Here is a 20,737-nt window from a genome sequence, read left to right on the forward strand (position 1 = left end):
CAGACAGAGAGAATCACACTATGAATGTGCTTTAATGTGTTTGACAGACAGCTTGGCCAATTAGCCAGCCCACATTTGTCTGTGCTTTCTGAACTTCTTCAGTCGACCTTTTATGATGTTTTTCACTCTGTTTCAGCTTTCACAGCTTTCTCAATATATTTACATCTGACCTTTTCATACAGCACACTGTATACACTTTCCAAGCTGCATAATACAAAAAGAAAACCCATTCATTAATGTCTCTAAACATACTATTAATAGAAAAGATCTTTTCTATTGTCCTATTGCTGTTGCAGTATTATGTGGGACTTGACACATAATTATCTCTTTGTTCTAAATATTTCTATGATGCAGAAAAATGCTTTGGGTCATCACTATTTTGATAATCATCATTCCACATGGTCTTTTCTACACATTATATTTGATTAAACATTCATGGAATTTCTTATGATAAATCACAGCAGCAAATTAGTCATGGACAGTATATGCTGTAGTGCACACATATTACTTCAGTGAGTATGTCACTTCAGTCTGAATTACAACTCTCAACTACTCATGGGCTCGTTTTTGGGGGGTATTTTTCAAGTCCTGGTAAGTAAAAGGAGGACAAAAGAGAATATGGAAAACTTGAGTTTCTTGACCCTTTTGTACAAAGTACTTTTACATTGATTAAACCAATTAAAACAGACTATATAACAGATTACAGTTGAACATAGTTTCCATAAGGTCACCCCTTGTTTATTTACCTGATTTGAAGTGTTAAGTTTTATCATTTTAGCACCACATTTTAAATTAATGATTAAAAAAAAACCACAAGCACGTGCACACCCATACAGCTATATGAATGATCATGGCTCAGCTGGGAAAATGGGTTGCGCACTAATTGCAAGGTTTGCATTTCAGTCCCTGGCCTCTGCACATATTACGGCTTATTTGACAAGACACTGCACCCCAAGCTGCTTCCACCATAACAGATACCTTGCAAGGCAGACATGTATCAGCGGGTTGAATAAGAAAAACACTGAAGCACACACAAATGTGGAATCAGGAAATTAAATATATGTAGGAATCCCAGGACTCGCCTTTCTCAAAGCAAATTCAAACAGAAGAGTCCTGCTACTCTAACACTCTTGCAGTGTATGTCCTCTGTGTTGGAGGGATTTTTTTTTTCATCTCCCAAGGAGATTTTTTTTCTATCAGTGTGAAACTACCTCAAGTTAAAACTGAAACCTTCAAGACTTCTTCAAATTTAATGTGACACAAAACAGAACCTGAAAGCCTGAAAACACTTTTCTCCTGATTTACGTCAACTTAACACAAGCTAGAAATCTTGGCGCAAGTCTGTTGTCCTACGATTGATGTTAAATTTGTGCGCTCCAGTTTTAATAAGCATAACAAAAATTACTTGCACCCACAGAACACAGCTTATATTTAAACTTGACAAAATGCACGGGATTCTTCCTGCCTAGCTTCGCCACCTGCTCTTTATTTATCAGAAACGCTATGATCAAAAAACACTTTAACAAGTTTTGAAATTATTGAAAATATTATTTTAAAAATTGAAAAGGTGTGAATTTTACATATTTAAAGAAGAACCATATTTTATACACTGCTTTTCATTGTAAGTAATCATTTTTTTAATTGATTTAAGTTTGTTGGTCTTGTAGTGGCAAGACCCTGCCAGTAAGTGGTACTGCAGTCCCTCTTGCACCACCTACTTTCTTTGTCCCACCAGTTTTATTCACCTCTTTATTTTTAAATCAGCTGTCTCAGTTGTTGTCATTAACTCCACAGGAAATCTGGCTCGAAATAACATCCTTGTCTGGGACTTCTTATATGCAGGACAGAGGAAGAGCAGTGGCACTTTAAGCACTGGTTGCTCTGTACATATGTTCTGGCAGGGCCTCACAGTCCCAGTGGGTTCGGTGAGTTACACCACTGATGGTGTGTTGCGATTACTGTGAGTGGTCCAACTTTAATGGAGCTCAACAACACTGCTGCTGTTGTCTGTCACCATGGAGATCCTCACAGTAACACATCTTGGAGAGATAATATAATGGCCGTGTGCCAAAACTTATGCAGATAACACGGCTTTATGTGTGCGACCAGAAAAACAAGAAAGAAATATTTTATGTTTCTGATCTTCTAAAGTCTGATTTAAACTCTACGCTCTTAAAGGTAGAGACAGACAGGCAGAGTAAGTACTATAAGACAGCTAGCTCGCAGGCTTGCCCAGCCGGCATGTAGCTTTGCTCTTTTAGTATGACATCAAGCACAAGGTTGGGTTAGAGAGGAAGTCGCACCTCACAAGCAGGTGCTAAAGAGTGAGGGTGACAGATGGTAGACCCCCTGAGAGCACATCTCTGTGTTGCTGATGTAGTAGGGTGCGCTTATCCGATTTGACCTGCTTCTTTTAATGTCCAGCAGGGACGAGAAAGGTGATTAGCTGAGCTTTTTTTTAAAGGCTGAAAAGAAATAAATGAAAGGATGAAGACACAACTCGAATAAGGCTTTAGCTTATGCTTGACAGATAACTTTCATGATCCTCTGCAATAATTCTCTAATCCAGTTGAATCACTGAGCAACAAATATGAAACCGGCTTGCAGAAAGGTCACCTTTTTCAAGCATAGCTGGATTAAATTCAATCTCCCAGTCCCCTCTTTGCCTCTTAAATCCAAGGCCAATGTGTTTCTTTGAGGGTCGTTGGTAATTAGACACTTGATTGAGTGGAAAGATGAAGTGATGCACAGTTCAAGGAAGGCAAAGCTTGCTATGTGGCGTGAAAACAGCTAAAGGAACATCACAGCAGACGACAGTTTGCATGCATGTGTGTGGATCTTTACACTTTTTGTTTATTGGTTGTTTTCATTGTGCACATGGAGATGGGATACAAATGCTGACCTGTGTAATGAAGGATTTTCCATGGCTGAGGGTAGGTGAGGAAATTAGAGTCAGACAGAATAGCTGAATGGAGCATACGTTAGGGAGGCTGCCTAACAGGATTGCGAGACACTAATCCAATCAGAGGTCACTGGCTTAGATTCACTGTTTATTTTTTTATTCCCTTTTTCAGACAGAGCTATAGTACAATCTCACTCTCAGCGGATGGTAGCATGTGAGAATCATCAGCTGGATTTTGACTGGATTTGTGTGTTATAGCATTACTAAAAGCCTGTGATCTAACTTTCGTTATGTGGAAACAATCAGGTTACTTTGAATTTTGGGGACAATTGGTGGTTTCCACAGTTAGGAACCCTGCTTAATTTCCTCTGAGTACATTAAAAAAGTAAAGTGCAGTAGATATCTGTAGCCTATGGCAATACAAAAATAGTGTGCTGTTGATAGATAATTAAAGAAATGTGCTATAAGCCTTGAAAGTTATTAAAAGTTTAACAAATCCTATTACTCATTTTGGCTGTATTATGAGCCATTGGGTCTTTAAACACAGACACACAAAAGCCCTCTTCCTAAAGAACAAGACCCATCCTTACAGGTGGACCTTTAGTATCTCAGCATTCTTGTCATTTCTCTTTGTTGTCATGTTTTTTTTTTTTTTTGTTTGTTTTTTTTGTTTTCTTACAAATCTAGTTGGTCATTTTGCTTCTTTTTATGGTCTTCTGGCTCTGTTGTCGTTTTTAATCCATCCATATCGCTTATGTAACCACCTATGTCCGATTTTTCGCTCAAGACTGCTGTTTTTACTTTATAAATAGAAGATTTTTGCCCAGCATACTTTTCTTTTGAATGGCTCTCCATTCAAATTCTGGAGGGCTTCCTATCTCTAAATGTCGATGCGATGCCCTCCGTGCCTCCTCGTGCTTGGGAACATGGACGAGCTTTTCAGCAGGATGTTTTTTTGAACTCACAGAATCTTGTGGCATTTTAGCTGAACTAATCTATGCAGTTTGGGTTTCAAGGACACCGTACAAAGTTTGGAGGGAAAGGATCTGGAAAAGGTCAGTTTAAGTAAAGTGAGACACAAGGTTGGTGTCATCACTTCGAAAAAAGAGGTCAGATGATCCTGAAAGGTGTATTACGAAGTGATGCAACTCAAATCTATTGTGGTTCTGTTCCCAAGCGCCAGTTAATGGGGATTCCCTGATTATTTATAGCTGCTGTATCTTTGACCCTCTGCACTGCAGCTAAAAGGTGATTTACTACTGGAGCCTATTTTTCAAAGGAAGGCAAGCCACGGTTCCATCATAGACTCAGGGTTTTAATCAGGTCTTACACATAGATCATACACACATGCATTATAATGAACAGGGTTACGGTGTGCTGCAGTAACTTCATTTCCAGCATGGCAATTCATAATTCACATCAAAGGACGGCGCCATTTCTTTTCACCCTCACGTTTTAAGACACATCCACAGCTTTGATCCACAGAGTTGATGTAAAGAGGGAAAGGACGGATCCTCCCATCAGTCTTCCTCACACGATGATGGATGTTCCAGCAGCCATGGCAGAAAGTAATGGGCTTTTATCACACTGTGCCTCTTCTCTGAAAGCGTTCATTGATGACGTGTGACTGTCGTTCTGTCAATTGAATGCACCCACCAAGGCGAGTAACTTGATGACCCCCCAAAGCGGGACTTAATGTTCCTCCATCCATGTAGCACCTGTCATTTAGTTTCCTTTATGTTCTTGTTTTTGTTTGGTTTTTTTGGTTTTTATTTGGTGCTTGTGATCATTTCAATCTACACTTTTAATTAAAATAATAAATAAATAATTTATATTTGTAGAATTTTAAACATTATACTGGTTATGTTTGCTTTTCTTATTTACACTAAAAGCTAGCACGTAATGTTACTGGGATTTTGAGTCACTGATTTTAAAAAAAAATTGAAAATCTGTTGGCGCTTTGTGTTAATTGTACAACTATCATAACGGTGGAAACCTTCCAACTATTTGGTCCATGAAAACAAATCTAGTTGAATAGTCCTGCTGTGTGTAGATCAGTGGTGTAGCAAGTGTAGCTTGATGGCTTTTTCATTGGAGAATGTTCCACTTCTTTACCTCCAATCACTTCTGGATTAGTTTTGCACTTTATTTGGGTTTTTTTTCCACCTGTACAGTGAAGTGCTGTTCAGTCAGCTTTGCTGCATTTGGCTGAATATGATCCAACTAGTGACCCAGTTCTAAAGCATGCACAGCCATGCTATCACACCCCCTGCATGTGTTTTACAGGAGATTACTTGGATAATGAGCTGTCTACTTCCTGGAGACTATATTTCACTTCCAAGGAAAAAAATGGTGCGACCATTTGCTCCTGTCGTGTCTCTTGGAGGTTGAAGTGGTTTCACTTTACCAAACTTCATCCGTTTATTCCACACATTGTAGCAGACGTTTTAATTCTCCGCTCTGAATGTTCCTGCCATCTCTCTGCTGTTTTGGGAGGTGTTGCAGCCTTCGAAAGCTCCTCTAACAGCTCCTGTTGTGTGTTAGGATATACAGTTTCAGATAGAAATGGCACACCGGTAATCCACTACAAACCTTATATTTGCTCTTAAATAAAGGAATAATGAATGTATAACCCACACATGTGCATTAATCAGCCTTTTAGCCATATTTTAAATTGCATTTGAGCCTCTCTCATCAGGTTTTACAAATCAAAAAGCTGTAATTCTTTAATCCTCTCACCAATTTGGATGTGAATACCTTCAGGTTAATGCTAAGAGTGTACTGAAAAATTGCCACATGAACATGTTGTATAGATTTGATAGAGAAAATAATGTTTTTTAAAAGATTATAACATGACAAGATGACAAGACTAATCTGAAATTAATATCACGCAAAAGTTCAGTAACTTTATCAATATGACGGAGGAAAACGCCTCATGTAACGTCATTACACGTAGAGGTATTGATGCTCAAGGTTTGACCTTTTTGTGGCTGCTGACTGTTTAAATCAATAACTAGAATCACTAAAATAGTACAGTGTACCTTTTGCTGAAGTGTGTAGTTTTTCCTTTTTATGTCCCCATCAGGGCCTGCAAGATATTTTGCTCTTGTTAAAAAGCTTCACAGCACCCCAGAGAGCTTACTACATGAAATGTTTGGTTTCTTGTTTGCAAAATGGCTTTTGAATGGGAAATGAACAGCATGTCCTTCAGCAAACTTTTGATTGCTGAAGGGATTTTTTATTTAATTTAATTTTGTTTTATTTATTTTTTTTTTTTTGTAAGGCTGTGTACTTATAAGTAATTGATATCCTAACTGCAGTCAACAGCAATTAGCGAGCTCTCTATTTGTAGAATCCAATGGTTTTCCAACAGGCGAGCTAAAGCTAAAAGCCACATTGAAGGGGGACACCAGAAAAGCACAATGTGCACTTTCTAAAACAACTCAGACCAAACCTAGACTTTGCCTCAAGTAGTCATGCCAACGTGCTCTTTGTTACCACGTAGTCTTGTTTATTGAACTGCTTTTAAACACACTGTGAATCACGTACAGGATTCACAGGATGACATTCGGCAGTTTAGGGTATAAAAAACAGTCTGATGCAGAAGTTACATGGAGTAAATATCCAAAAAGAAGAAAATAGCTCTATAGATGATGGAAATGTATCTCTGCTAATGACCCCTTTCCAAGTAGCTTTTAGCTTTAGCTTGCTCACCAGCAAAGGCTCCTATTCTCCAAACTGACCGGACTCTGCTGCTTACTGCTGATTTCTGATAAATAATAAAAGCAACTCCACTTCAATAAAGATGGAATATCCCTTTAAAGGTTCATAATGCTGGAGGGCTGATTTGTGCTATGAAAGATAAAGTGGACCCCATCCAGAAACAACCTCAGTATTACTGCCATTTAGCAGCTGATCTCAGTTAATCCATTAGTTGTCTTTCAGCTTGTCCAGAACCACACAAACAGAGGATGTGTAAACCTGACTCATCACTGTGCCACCATGCTGCTTAATACAGATTTATTATCGTCATTTCCCTGTTTGTAAGACAGCTTGTTGCATTTGACCTCAAAATCAAAGAAATGGGTGCAAATGAGTCCTCTGTAATCAGTGAGAAGAAACAAACACATTTCCTGTTCATTCATGATGTTGTGGGTTAATCTAGTTCTTAACCATCATAATGGTGTCTAAAAATACTTTGATTATTCACATTGTAGATGATTGTATTTGCAGCACTCCAATTTAATTGGACACATCAGCATCAAATAATCATTCTGACAGTGAAAGAAGAGAAATGTGTTCAGGCAGAGTAACAGAAACACTTGGGTACATTAGAGGAAAGTAAACACAATAATGGAATGTGCTTAAATTAACAAGGGCTAAGCAGCCTGTTTCCAGCCATATCTCTGTTGTGATAATAGTCTGTCTTTAGCACCCTGGCAGAGCTCCAGAGGTCAGAGAAAGACTGGCTTGATAGGCAACTGACTGTATGGACCCTGAAGGCTCAAGAAATAAGTGTACCCCCTGCTTGAGAGAGTGTGTAATAATGATGGACCAACAAAAAGAGCAAAACTCAAATCATTGTTTGCCCGAGGTCCTCCAGCAGTGCATAAACTGGCAGAGCATGCTGTATTTCTTTTCCTTTCATAGTGAATGATTGTCTTTTATTAGCCACTTCCTATAGTTCACATACTTGAATGAATGAAGTATTAGAATATTTGACTTGTAGCTGGGTGTGTTTCATCTGTAAGGACTAATGAAGCTTTTTGCTATTTGCTAAAAATGGACTAAAAAGATCTGACTCACTTCTGAGGCTGACTCAGGTGACTTTGCTTCTATATTTATTCACTAAAATGGTCAGGACAGAGAAATTTTGTGTTTGCAAAACTCTGCACGCTCTTACCAAATTTAACGCATCCGTGTGCAAATGTCCTGTGTTCTCACTTTTAGACTCCTTCTGTGTTCCCACAAAACTCTCTGCTCTCTTTTCAACATGCTCTTGGGTTTATGTTAAGAGGCACTTGTTTAAATACTTAATCCAGCCAATAAAATACCAGATATGGGTGCACTTGCTTTACTTTTTTGCATTGTGTATACACATTTTTAACTTAAAAAAAACTGAAAGTGACATTTAAAATGAAGGTCCTGAAACTGCAGAAACTCCAAATCTTGGCTGTATAGAGACAGGAATTACTATCCAGGTAGACTGAGTAGTCTTTCTCCTTTCAGATACCCACATATAAAGGCTTGTTTTGTTTTTAACATCTTCTTTCAAAGAAACCATTTAGCATGTTAAAATAATACATTTATTGTACAATTTTGTCCTTGATATCTGATGTTTTGAAGCTTTTGTTATCCTGTGATGCTCCAGATGTGTTAAAAAGAAAGAAAAGAACAGTTTCTCAGCTTGGTAAACATGAACTTATACGACTCTTTTCCTTTTTATTTCTTGCAGATTAGACAGAATTAGTTGCACAGCGATAAATAAATATATAATATGCAAAAGCAGTGATTCATCATAGATTGAAGGTTTATAAGTTTCAAAAGCAAAATATTTTGTTTTTATTTTATGTTGGTGATTATTTTCAGGTTATTAACAGAAAGATTTCTTTGTCTTGTTTTCCCTCTGCAGCTCAAGAGTTCCATGCAACATATAAACCTCCAGATCAGCCATGACACTAAAGAGTAAGTCTTCCAGCTGAAATAATCTCTCCTCCTTCCACTCCTCCACTAGTGTACCCAGTGCTGGTAGATGTAGCGTTGCCACTTCCTTCTGTCATGACTTCCTGGACTGAAATGACACCAGTTAGCTTGATATTTATGACCCGGAAGAAGAGCAGAGGAAAGAAGGTTAAAAGCAAAAGTGTTTACCAGAAGTCTTTTTTTTTTTGTTCTCCTCAGAAAGTCATGTTCAAGAACTTCAGATACACTAAAACTGTCTCCTGCAGATATTTTCACTAATTCTTGCTCAGACCTTGAAGAGGTTTGTTTATTCATCAAAGGTAGATTTTTATATTTTCATTCACTTTTTTTTTCTCTCAACTGAGATTCCAGTGCAGTTATACTTAACAGAGAGATTGACTTATCCATACAGACAGTTTGAACAAATAATGTTTACTTACTGTTAATGAATTAAACATATGATAAATATTCTTATGGTCTTTTAGATATATGTATATATTTATCTGCAAGAGATAGAAATATATAGGAGAAAGAAGACGAAACAAGAGGAAGTTGTAAAGCAGAATAGAGACAAAACGAGGAAGACAAAAGAGTGACAGAGGTGGAATGCAGAGAAATGAGAGAGTGAGAGCACCAGAGATGCAGATGAGGGAGTCTGACAGCCATCCTCCTCAGTCTGACATCCACAGTGCACCACAAATCCAACTGCATAAATGTGAAACACCAGCCAAAGTGGAGGCAGGGTAAGAGGAAGTCGCAAGTTGAGCAGGAGGAAAGCGTTGCGCCTGAAACTTGAGGTTTGCTGTCAGTGAAAACATCAGAGGCTGACATTCTGAGTAAGATGCGACAACATCCCCATGACTTTTTTTTTTGTCCATTTACTTTGCAGAAGCATGCAAACTAATGGTAGCACACACACACATACACAGTTGCACAATAATCCCTACAGAATCATCCAAAATGTAAGTTTTTTTTAAGTAAAAACAGGTGTAATGAGATCTTTTAATGTCGTTCTTAGTCCCTCTTAGCTTTAGAGAAGAGCTGATTATCCAAGTCTAACAAAATGCATTAAATGGTAAACCCTAAACCAATCTGTGTGATTTATAAGGAAAAGAGTGTGCCCATTTATTACCTCAGTGTTCTGTGTCTTATCTGACACAGAGCGATACCCAGAATAAGGAAAAAGAGAAGAAAGTCCTTATTATATACATCAATAGCCGGGCATGCTTGCAAATAAATATCCAGGAATCGTGTTTTTGCTCAGCTCAGTCCCAGAACAGCCGAACTAAAAGCACTCCGATAAAAGTCAAACACTACCAAGCCAAAAATAAACCGGACAGACGGAAAACAGGAGTGACAGACAGGCGTGGTATGTGCCTGTGTGTTTGTGTTTCAGCTTTGGGTTTAGTTGGAGCTCTCTCAGCTCTCTTTGCATTTCCATTAGACCAACGTTCTGGTCTGTGGCAGCCCAGAGGATTTGAATGGCACAGGCTCAGGGTAATGGGAACACAGGGGATTCAGATTGGCAGGATGCTTTTTTACTGCCATTTCCATCAGCAGAAGCAGCAACATTGCATTTATATGAATAGTCCTGGATAAAAGTACTTAGACCCTGGTATGGTAAATACAGAATGTGTTCTATCTTCAGAAATTTAAAGGAACATGTTTTGTATAATGAAAATAGTTTAATAAATACAAAAACTAGTTAATACTTTGCTAAAACACACAGATTAGTGACAGCATGGGCTCATCAAGAGCAAGCAGAGTAGAGCTGTATTAGATGCAACAGTTTCTTTATAAGTGATTAAGTACATGAGCACTTGTAGTAAAGCACGGTAGAGGTTTGATCATGCTGTGGGAGTGGATACCTGAGGCATTTTAGATTGACACTTTGGTGTCAGGAAAATAGTTTTGAGTTGATTTTTTTTGGGACTCTCAGCAGGACAACTACCTGAATCCAACATCTAGTAGCGTTAAGGATGAAAAGATTAATTATTTTCAAATTGACTGCAGTGAGTTCTGACCAACACTCAGTCCTAACGAAAAGGTTGGAGGGAGCTGAAATCTCATAACACTAAGGACTGCCTCAGAGGTTTTCCAGCAACTAAATATCAGGTGAAGAGTGTAGTTAATTATGACAAGATGTAAGTTGTTTAGAACTTAAACGTGCCAATAATTAACCAGGTCTTTATTTTCATGCAACATTTGCAGAAGAGAATGGGGATTAGGGAAAACTTCACGAATTACACAAACTACGTTTCTGGTTGCATTCAAACCTGCATTTAGGAACGTTGAAGTGATGACAAAAAAAAAATAAAAAATCTCTGTAATAACTAGTCTATTGCATATCAGATCAGTGGGCCCCGGGTTTCAGCCACAGTTCCTGTTTGCTGTAGACATTATTTGTAAATATCATCTCCAGTTAATTTCTCTGCTTGGGTTTTTTGTGCCTTTTCAGGAGACCAGACACAGTTAAACAGAAAAATGCGTTCCCACCAAACTTCATCCACTCTTTGGACTCCACACACATGATGCTGACTTCTCTCTACTGCTACAGGTATTATTTAACTCAGCTTGCAAGGATTCCTTGTGTACATCATCTTTGAGAAAGCATTTTTTTTCCCTAAATAAAGTTATCTTAGATAGGCTTTGTACAGATTTGACAGGTGTGAGCTCTTTTTGACTAGGAATAAAAGCTGACTGTGGTTTGGGAAATTACTGCCTTTCTTGAAAGCTTTTCTCCTTTTAACGACTTCTTCCTTTCTCATATGAACCTTCCTCATCCCCTCACCCTCCCAGCGCTGGCCTGACATTTGTCTCAGTTCATGACTGTTTCTGGACCCACGCTCTTACCGTGGACACCATGAACAAGGTATTACATTACAGCCGTCTCGTTTCTTCCCCTTCTCACTTTTCCTCATCCTTATCATCCGTTCACAGCTGCTTCCATCCTGCTTGATCATCCCGTCTTTTCCTGACTGATAAATCTAAAGAAGACACATGTGATTCAGTGCTTTGCTCTGACTTGACTTGATATTGAATTTTCTTCTTAAAATAATGTATTATGTGTCTTTGGAAGTACTCAGAAACTAAGCTTACTTTAGTGCATACACAGACGATGCAGGGGATCAAATCATTGAGTGCTGCTTCCATAACTTGTGCTTTTATAACAGGTGCTCTTGCATAATGATGCCACCGATGCAAGCTTTCCATTTTCACCGCCTTGGGCATTTCCAGGCTGCAGGTAGCAGACAGAGCCCGTTGTGCTGAATAAATAACTGCCTGCTCATGACTGAGACATAGTGTAGAACAAAATGGATCAAATTACCTTAAAGCTCCAATTTTCTGTAGACGCAGCCCCAGAGCACAGCTACTGTCTTATGTTCTCACCCAATCTCAGAGATACTATAACCAATGAAGCAGTTTCCTCTCTCATATTCTTCTCTTGATGTGTGAGTGTATGCCATCCTCATTACACAGGTAATTGAACACAGCAGCATAGGAGAAGGTTATCAGATATTATAGTCAACATCTGAGCACATAGAAATGGAGCCTTAGTTTAATGCTAACCGATCTGTCCCCTCATCCTTTCCCCCTCATTTTCTTCACTGGCAGCCAGTCTGGAGTGTAATCCTGAGCGGGATTTACTGGGTGATTCACAATCACATCAGAATCATTGAGAATTTATGAGAAAAATTTACTAAAGCTGCATAAATCATTAAGGTGATGCAATGAAAATGTTCAGGTACACCTCCCTGATTGCTCTGCTGATAAAGTCACAGCTGCGGATTTGAACTAGTGGTTTCGTGCATATAGACGCTGTTACAGCTTTTATTCTGCAACGAATGATGTCACTGTAATAACCTGTTTGTCTCGAGAGATTCTGGTCGATTTTTCCAAAAGCTGTTGAAGATTCTGAATTTAAAATGATGGTTTTTCTGTTAAAGAGTCTGTTTTTCTTTTAGGTGTGATTTCCTATAAATTAAGTTTTGTCCTGATAAAACTGCAGTGTTACATTTTCTGAGCCGTCTGTTGGAGCTCACTGTCACATCTACCCACTGTGGGGAAAAAAAAGTACACAATCTTTTTATTTTAGCTCTTTTTTGATTTGTAAATAGTACAAACCATTTATACTAATATATGACCAGAGATCATATATTATATATACGTGTCAGCAGTGAAAGTCTTTTTTACTTTTTAGCGTTGAACACAGTCCATCTTTATTGCACAAATATTAAAAGTAAAGCGATCTGGTGACAGAGCTGTGTTTGTCTTCTCTGTTCTCTTGCCATCTCCTTTCTTTCTCCCTTTCACCTCCATCCATCGTCCACCCGATCATCTGGTCTGAGCATCTTATTGATCAGTGTGACTTCTCGTCTTCCTCCTGTCAGATCTGCCGGGAGCAGTTTGTCGCCCTGCACAGCCAGCCAATCCTGCAAGAGCTTTCCAACTTCCTGCTGTGGAAATACTGCACCTCAGTCCCGTGAGTTTACACACCCACATGCAGGAACACATACACAAACCGATTTCACAGGCAACTGGAATCGGATACAAAAAAGAACTTCCAGACAGCGTCTTCGTTTTCATGCTTAGTTATACAGATTTATAACCTGTTTTTGTTTTTGATTTTTCTCACACAGCAAACCATGTCTGCTACCAAAATTTTCATTTTCCGCCTATTTTTATAGATTTTTATGCCATCAACAGAACAAATTATACGTTGCAATTTTTTCTTCAGTTACATACAGAAAGATTCTCCTTTTGTCTGTCTTACTGGCCTCAGGCTGGGTTACAGTCGTCACCTGCTGGTGTTTTCTCTCTTTGGGATAACTAGACATCTTTTCAGCTCCACAAGAACCCTCAATCAGTTATTAAATTATCACTATTATTACTAAACTTCACAAAAATGTCCTCACAGAAAAGAGGACATATGGAGCTACAAAGACACTGACTGGGTTGTTTGTTACAGTATGGAGCAGGCTGAGAGTTTCTTGAAATATCAGGAGCTTAAATTGACCGGGAACACTGGGGGGGGGGGACTTATCCTAAAGGCTTCTTCATTTGTAAGCAGTTGGTGGGGCGCTTTGGCTTATAAACGTTAAAGGTGTCTTTATTTGGCAAGGCTTAGAGTCAAGAGAGTCAAGGCAGCACTTCAAACCTTTGGATATCCTAACCTGGCTTTCCTCAGATCAGCTCAAAAAATCTGGGAATAACAACACAAACAGTGTAGGCGGAACAGACTCAGGAATATCGTGGCAGGAGTTTATGAGAAACAAATGTGGCATTCTGGTTCATTTCAAAGCAAACAGCACCCACAGACAGAAGTTGTGGAAAGACCAAACAACCGCTTCATAAACACATGGTACAGAAGAGCGAGCTCTACAGCGGGGATCTTGGAGGGGCCACTGTCCTGCAGGGTTTAGATGCATCCCTGCTCTAACTCACCTCTTTACAGCCTGTCAAGTTTTGCATAATTATTAATTAATGAGTCAGGTGTGCTGAAGCAGGGAAGGATCTAAAACCTGCAGAACTGTGGCTCTCAAGTACCGGAGCTGAAATGTCCTGCTCCAGAGGATACTCTTTGGAGGACAGTAATGTAAAGACAGATGGTTTGAGAGGGAGGTGTTGAAGAAACGTAAAACCATCTGTAAACTGAGGAGGTGGTCTCACCTTCCCAGCGCACCTTTGACTCCTCCTACAGGAGGTCTCACAACCATTCACACATCCGACCTTGTGATCCAAACTGTTTTAATCATAAAGGTAAACAACCGAGTGGCCATTTGAATGAGTGACATCATGTGACCTAATGACTCTTAACCCTTTGAAGTCCTGCTCTACAGTTTGGTAGAGCAACTTTCATGGACTAATGAATTTTATTACAATATTGTGGCAATAAACCTGCCTGAGCCATCTCTAACAATTACTTTTAGCATGTAATACCAAAAGTAAATGTTCGTTATTCCAGTGCTGTTTCAAATTTTGACCTGTCTCAACCATTTGCTAAGAAAACATTTATTCTTAATGTTCTTGTCCAGTAGAAAAGGAAAAATGCAAAGAAACATTTGTTCTCTTGCTTTTTTCTTAGTGTGAACTTTAAAGGGTTTGGATGAATCTTTCTTCAACCTTATAAGCCGAAACTCCCCACTGTCTGGTTAGAAGTAAAGAAGCCTTTCAGATGAGAAGTGAAAACATCTTGAAGAACCAGCTGCTTTTATTTAAGCTCTTACAAACAACGATTCCTCATACAAATTAATTCTAAAATGAGACAGACGAAGTTAAACAGCTCCAATATGACAGCCAGGTGTAAGCAACATGCTGAGATTGAAATCTTTTATAAACCCATGCACCACTTCTCCACTTCATGTTTTTACATCTTCTAAGAGTTTCTGAAGTCTTTACCTTTTTTATTATTTTATCTCTCCTCTTATGTGGCAGGACTGAAGCAAAGAGCAAGAAATATCAGGAGTACAGGAGGCTGATGTTGCTGCTATCCAGTGTGCCCCAGAAAGGTCAGTGTGTGTGTGAAGCTGCTCTCACTGAGGGGAGGGAAGGGGGAGAGGGGGGTGGCAAAGTGGATAGTTTTTCCTCTAATTGGGTTGGTCGTTTATGCCCTTAAGAACTTTGAGGTTAACAGTGTATCTGACAGCTGAAGGAACTAGTTTCTTGTTTCTTGTAAAGTCAAATGTTTTCATCTTTTTCTATAACTATTAATTGTCTTCCATCTGCTGTCTTTATTTGCTTTTACTTCTTAATGAAAGAGTGAAATCTTGAATTTGGCTAACATTTTATTCTCAGTTCATCATGGCGATGCCTCTCTGTCCATCAGGCAGGTGGATGTGGGCTTTGCTGTTATGCAACCCTTTCTCTCCATCTCCGTTTGTACTCGTACTGTTTGCTTGGCAATGACAGCGGGGTTGTATAAATTGATTAATGTTAATTGTGTCCCTCACTTGCATAATCAGCTTATGTCGCTGTGACCAGTCAGGTGTGCATCTCAAGAGCATGACCCTGAAATCCCACTTGTTTTAACAGCTGACCCACCGAATGTGGGCTTAAATCCATTTAATCTTTACAACAAATGATCCTGGTTATTAGTATTAGAGTGGATCAGGTATGTCTCTCCATGTAATTCAGAATATCAGCTGAGGTCAGGGTTAAAAATAAAAGGCTGGAAGGGAAACAAAAAATGGTTTCTGTACAATACCTTATTGTAAATACTGTAATTCATCCAGTATATCCTCTGTGTTTAATCTTATGCAAATGAAGGCATGTCATATTATAATCGATGTGTTTGTGTTTGTGTGTTGCTACAATAACACATTTTTATATAAAGAAAAAAAGTACAAGAGGAAGAGTTGATTACAAAAACACGGTCTTAGTACTAATTGGATCTTCCTGTTACTACAGTTAATTATACAGCTGCATATTAGCGAGGGAAAAATAAATAAATGAAAATTTTCAGTACAATCTGTTATGTGCAATTAAATTAAAATGCTCGTGTCAATATTTTGTTGCTACTTTAAACTTTTCAGTCTTCACTTTTTAATGTTCGTTCCTCAATAATTCACACTGCAGCTCCTGCTGGTGAACACAGCTGTCAGAGAGACGAAGAGCAAACGAGGCAAAGCAGAGGGCAGGACAGGACCTCAACCTAAAATTACTTTTCAAATGGTGTATTAAAGTTCACAGAGAATGTACTGATGCTCACTGAAACTAAAAGCCGGTAGCTAATTAAAAAGAACTTCTAGTTTCTGAATTTTACGCTGTTATAAAAACTTACGCTGCTTAAGCTGGTGCATGAAAACTCTTCCTAAGGTCAGAGTGCTATACAACATATGTTTTGATGTTTGGTGTTCACGTCACCTCTTTATGGAACAAATAAAGCTTTTTAGATGTATGTCTCATTTCCAACGCCCCAACTCTTTACTTTGATGCACCAAGTTTGACAAGAATAGTTGGTGATTATTTACCTAACTCATGCCACAGCCTTAGCCCCAAAAGAAAGACATGTCTTCACGTTTTTTAGAAACTCTTTCACGATTCTCTTAGGAACACAATGAGGTTCAAACTCCCATTATGTTTTGTAGACTGGTTTATGATCAAATACCAGCTAAATTAATGTGTGCAGTAACTGGGAAGTGTTAGCAAACACACCAAACCGATAAGCCTGTCATAACAGCTGCTCAGATTAACCTTAATGTAAGTTATTTCATTAGCTTAAAGCTTCTGACTTTGTTCCTGATTAGATGTTTACACTCCGTTATTCCACTGGTTAAGTATTTAACATGTGACATCACTCAACCATAAAGGTTTAATCATTTCTAGAAATAAATGGTTTGGTTCCCATAGTTCCCCTTAGTTTCTGAATCTTTCTGCCAAGTCTGTTGCTACCATAGCCATCTTGTAATAGTAGGAGGAATGTGGAAGTGCATAATTGATGGTCTGTAACCTCTGTCCACTGACTAAACTTGGTCTGACACTTTGTCTCTTGCCTCTCCAGGTGATTTTGATCTCCAGCGGGTGAAAGAATCCACATACTTCTTCAGCTGAGAGGCTCATGAGGGTGAGCCAGCAGAAAAATTTGAGTGGAATTGACAGAATGCAGCAGGGGAGGCTGCAGGCCTGAGATTCCTGACCAGCTTTGCCTCTCACAGACATGAGGACATTGATCCAGCCGCGCCCTGCCTGGCTCCCTGTCCATGGACCAGCTGCACGTTTACACACAGTGAACTTGGCTGATTAACCGACTTGTAGCCTGATGGAAAAGGTGGGTGGGATAATCACCCAGGCGAAAAATGAGAGCATCAACATCGGATGGGAGCGCTAAGACTTCAGTTACAGAAGAAATATCTCCTATAGCAGATGCTTTCACCATATTTCAGTATGTGTGTGTGCATTTGCCGCAATGAACCGTGTGTGAACACTCGGAACAGACTGAGTAGAAACTTTCTTACAAATAATATGTGTGTGTGTTTGTGCATGTTTGTTCATTTTCATACTGTAAAGACCTCCAGGGAGTGCTGACCCACCTGTGCGACCATCCCACCCAGTCATCGATCTAATCACTCGCTGAAGGGCACAATGCTCAAACATCTTAACTTTAAATGAAAAAAAATGGGTGGAAAAGAGACTTTTCAGAGGAAATGAAAGATATGCTTTACTGAACAGGGGATCCTCTCCACTGAACTCTGAGAAAGAGACATGAAGAGTGATGAGTCAGGGGTTTCTGAGAGAGGGTCCTCTTGACTCTGACCTTCTTCGAGTAAAAGAGCACTTGACACTTGCTTTGAAATAAATTGTTTTTTCTTAAAATGTTTCCATCTTCATTCAGGTCAAAAAAAAAGAAGCAGATATTTTTATTAGTGTGCTTTAATGGGATGAATGAAGCAGCCTGTTATTTAGTTGTATCTGCATATTTTAATCCTATTGTGGATTGTGAGATGAAGGCCTCCTTTTAAATGTAGCACAAAGGGTTTGCAGGCTTCACTAATCAACTCAGATCTTATTTTTCTGGGCCAGTGCTGCATCTAGAAGTAAAAATAGCAGAAGTGTTATCTGATCATAGCTGGAAATGTTACAGCAGTTTCAGACAAAAGGTGTTGATGTTCAAAGGCAAACGTAGGCACCGCCAAACAAAGCTGGCTGAGTGACAATGTAATAAAATGGAAATAATCTTTGAGGGGGCATAAATAGTGTGATGATGAGACTGTAGGTTTTCAAATGATTTGCATGGCAACATGCACACAAAGAGGTTCTCTTCATATTTTATGGCATGCATGAGATGCGACTGATCAGTAATATTATTCTGGTTAAAAAAAAAAAAAAAAATTACCCATCATCATCTGGCTCAATTTTACAGTGAGCTGTGTTTTCAATCCTCACTTTGCTGTCTGAGGACCAGCTGCTAATATCGCAAAATTATCAGTGCTTTCATTGTCAGAAGGTAGAAAATGAGATTTTAATGTAAAAATTTGATTAAAGCTGATTACAAGACCTGAATTTCTTTCACATAAAGAGAATTTTGAAAAGGATGTTGATATATTTGCACTGGGTTATAAATGAGGTTGTTAGTCTGTGCAATAAAGCAGAAATGCCTTATTTAATGAGTTGACAATTTTCTGAGGTATTTGGTCAAAATACTACAAAGAGACTACAAGAGGTCCCTTTCGTTAACCCTGTCATGTCGTCAGCTGGTTTTGAACCTATTTATAGAAAAATAGTGGATTGTCAGTTTCATTTTCAAATTTAGCTTCTCTTCAGATCAGGTAGGAGCTGAAGTTACGTAACGACTAGTCGGCAGGTGATAGATGATTCAAATGACTTCATAAAAGTTATGGATGGATTCAGGTTCATCTTAATTCTTTTAAATTACAGTTATTCACTTAAATTGGTTAAATAGCGTAAAAACAAAATCTTACAAATTATACATGTGTGTGTCACAAGCTGATTTTGTGAAGCATTTGTATATTTTCATAAAGAGGTGAGGTGTCCTATCCAGGGCACGTCCCACTGGAAGGAGACGCTAGTGAAGGCCCAGGACATGCTGGAGGGATGTCTCTCAGCTGGTCTGGGGATGCCTTGGAATACACCCTGGATGAGCTGGAGGAAGTGACCAGGAAAAGGAAAGTCTGGGCTTCTCTGCTAAAGCTGCTGCCCCCAGAACCCAACCTTGGATAAGTGTCAGAGGATGGATGGATGGAAAAACGTAAATAAAATCAAGCAGCTAATTAAAGTTAGGTTTCACATATTCCACCAAGCCAAGGCCTCCTTCCAGCAGGCTGCTGTTAAGTGAGTCTTTTTCCCGTGGAGACATTTGTCAAGGATGGAGCTCTTCCCTGTGATGTGCTTTTAGAATACTTAAAGCGTATCACATTTCAAAACACATCTGCTTGGAAAAAAGATGTTGTCTGACTGTAGCACCAAGGAGTGCTCTTGGATGGATGCATAGACGGTCAAAGTGGCTTACTCGCTGCTGTCGGTGTGACTCGCAGTAGATGGAAAGAGGGACGGCTGACTGCCAGTTAACTTTAAAACACTTGGACTACAGCACTGCACTTAAAATGGTAAAACAGGCTGGTGTGAAAGGCAGGTCAGGGGTAACTGCGGTACATATGTTTTTGCTGTAATGATGTGTGTTGTTTTAAGCTACAGCTGACTTTGGCTGAGGAAGCACTCAGAATATTGCTGTTGATCCTGATGGACCTGTATTGGTTTTTCTGTAGGTGATTCTAAAAATCTGTGGCGTTGCACATGAGATCTCTGAAACCTACTGTAATGGAACGCATCTTCTAGCGGGAAATGGTCAGACAGCTTCCATTATGGCTGCTCCCCAGAGATAAACGTGTTGTCGATGGTGATTTTAGTGCTTGTGGAGGTGCTGATTGGAGAGTAGGTGTGTTTTTCAATTTGACAAAACCTTAGCACAGATGCTTTTCACAAGAAATGAAAATTATTCAGTCCACTTCCTTATGCTACATCTTAATTTACCTTATTTTAAAATCATAAGTAAATATTTCCGGCTACTGTAAATTGGAGATTTTGATTTTCACTGGAATTGAAAAAGTCTCTGCCTGCATCTTATGTGATTACATCCATCCATTATTTCATTTTTATTTTTCACTTGAATGACACCGGCTAACGGGGTAGCACGCTTAGGAGAGGGAGGTCTTAGGATATCGTTAACTGCCACCTCCAACCCTTCCACGGCAACACTGGGGCATTCTCACGCCAGCAAGTCCTTCGCCTCCCAAGACTTCATCCCATTAGGAGATGTCTGAAATACATTTCCTGAGAGGCATCTGGAAGGCATCCTCACCAGATTTCTGAAGCACACCAGCTTGCTCCTTCAATGCAGAGAAATATTGACCATTCATGGATGACTGAGCTCTGCAGCCTGTTCCTCCATTATTTATTTAAGGCCATATGTGACTCTTTACAGTCTGTCAGGGCTTTGCATTGTGTCAGTGCTCTTTTAAAGTCAGATGTTTTTGTATTTAAGGATTTGTAAATAAAACAAGCTTTGTAGGTGGACACGCTAGAGTACCAATCCAATTTTTCTTCTTCGACATTCTCATTCTTCTGTGTTTTAACACGTATAAAAACCTTTAATGTGGTAAACATTAGATTACAAGCTTTAGGAGGCACCTTGTGACA

The 20,737-nt window shown here is 39.1% G+C and overlaps 1 protein-coding gene across 2 annotated transcripts in view; it reads left to right on the forward strand.

Moving 5' to 3' along the window:
• The window catches only part of polrmt (polymerase (RNA) mitochondrial (DNA directed)), a 51,755-nt gene extending 33,104 nt beyond the window's left edge, over window positions 1-18,651 (forward strand). Inside the window, exons 16-21 of one of the 2 annotated variants that reach the window (XM_042006647.1) lie at window positions 8,535-8,587; window positions 11,043-11,141; window positions 11,384-11,456; window positions 12,976-13,067; window positions 15,017-15,093; window positions 17,085-18,651. In XM_042006647.1, coding sequence (XP_041862581.1) covers window positions 8,535-8,587; window positions 11,043-11,141; window positions 11,384-11,456; window positions 12,976-13,067; window positions 15,017-15,093; window positions 17,085-17,134 — 444 coding nt within the window. In that variant the 3' untranslated portion in view covers window positions 17,135-18,651. The remainder of the gene's footprint in view (window positions 1-8,534; window positions 8,588-11,042; window positions 11,142-11,383; window positions 11,457-12,975; window positions 13,068-15,016; window positions 15,094-17,084) is intronic. The other variant, XM_042006648.1, reaches the window with a different exon arrangement.
• The last annotated feature ends 2,086 nt before the right edge of the window (window positions 18,652-20,737 follow it).

Source organism: Melanotaenia boesemani, chromosome 14 (assembly GCF_017639745.1).
Source record: "Melanotaenia boesemani isolate fMelBoe1 chromosome 14, fMelBoe1.pri, whole genome shotgun sequence".
Classification (NCBI taxonomy): Eukaryota; Metazoa; Chordata; class Actinopteri; order Atheriniformes; family Melanotaeniidae; genus Melanotaenia; species Melanotaenia boesemani.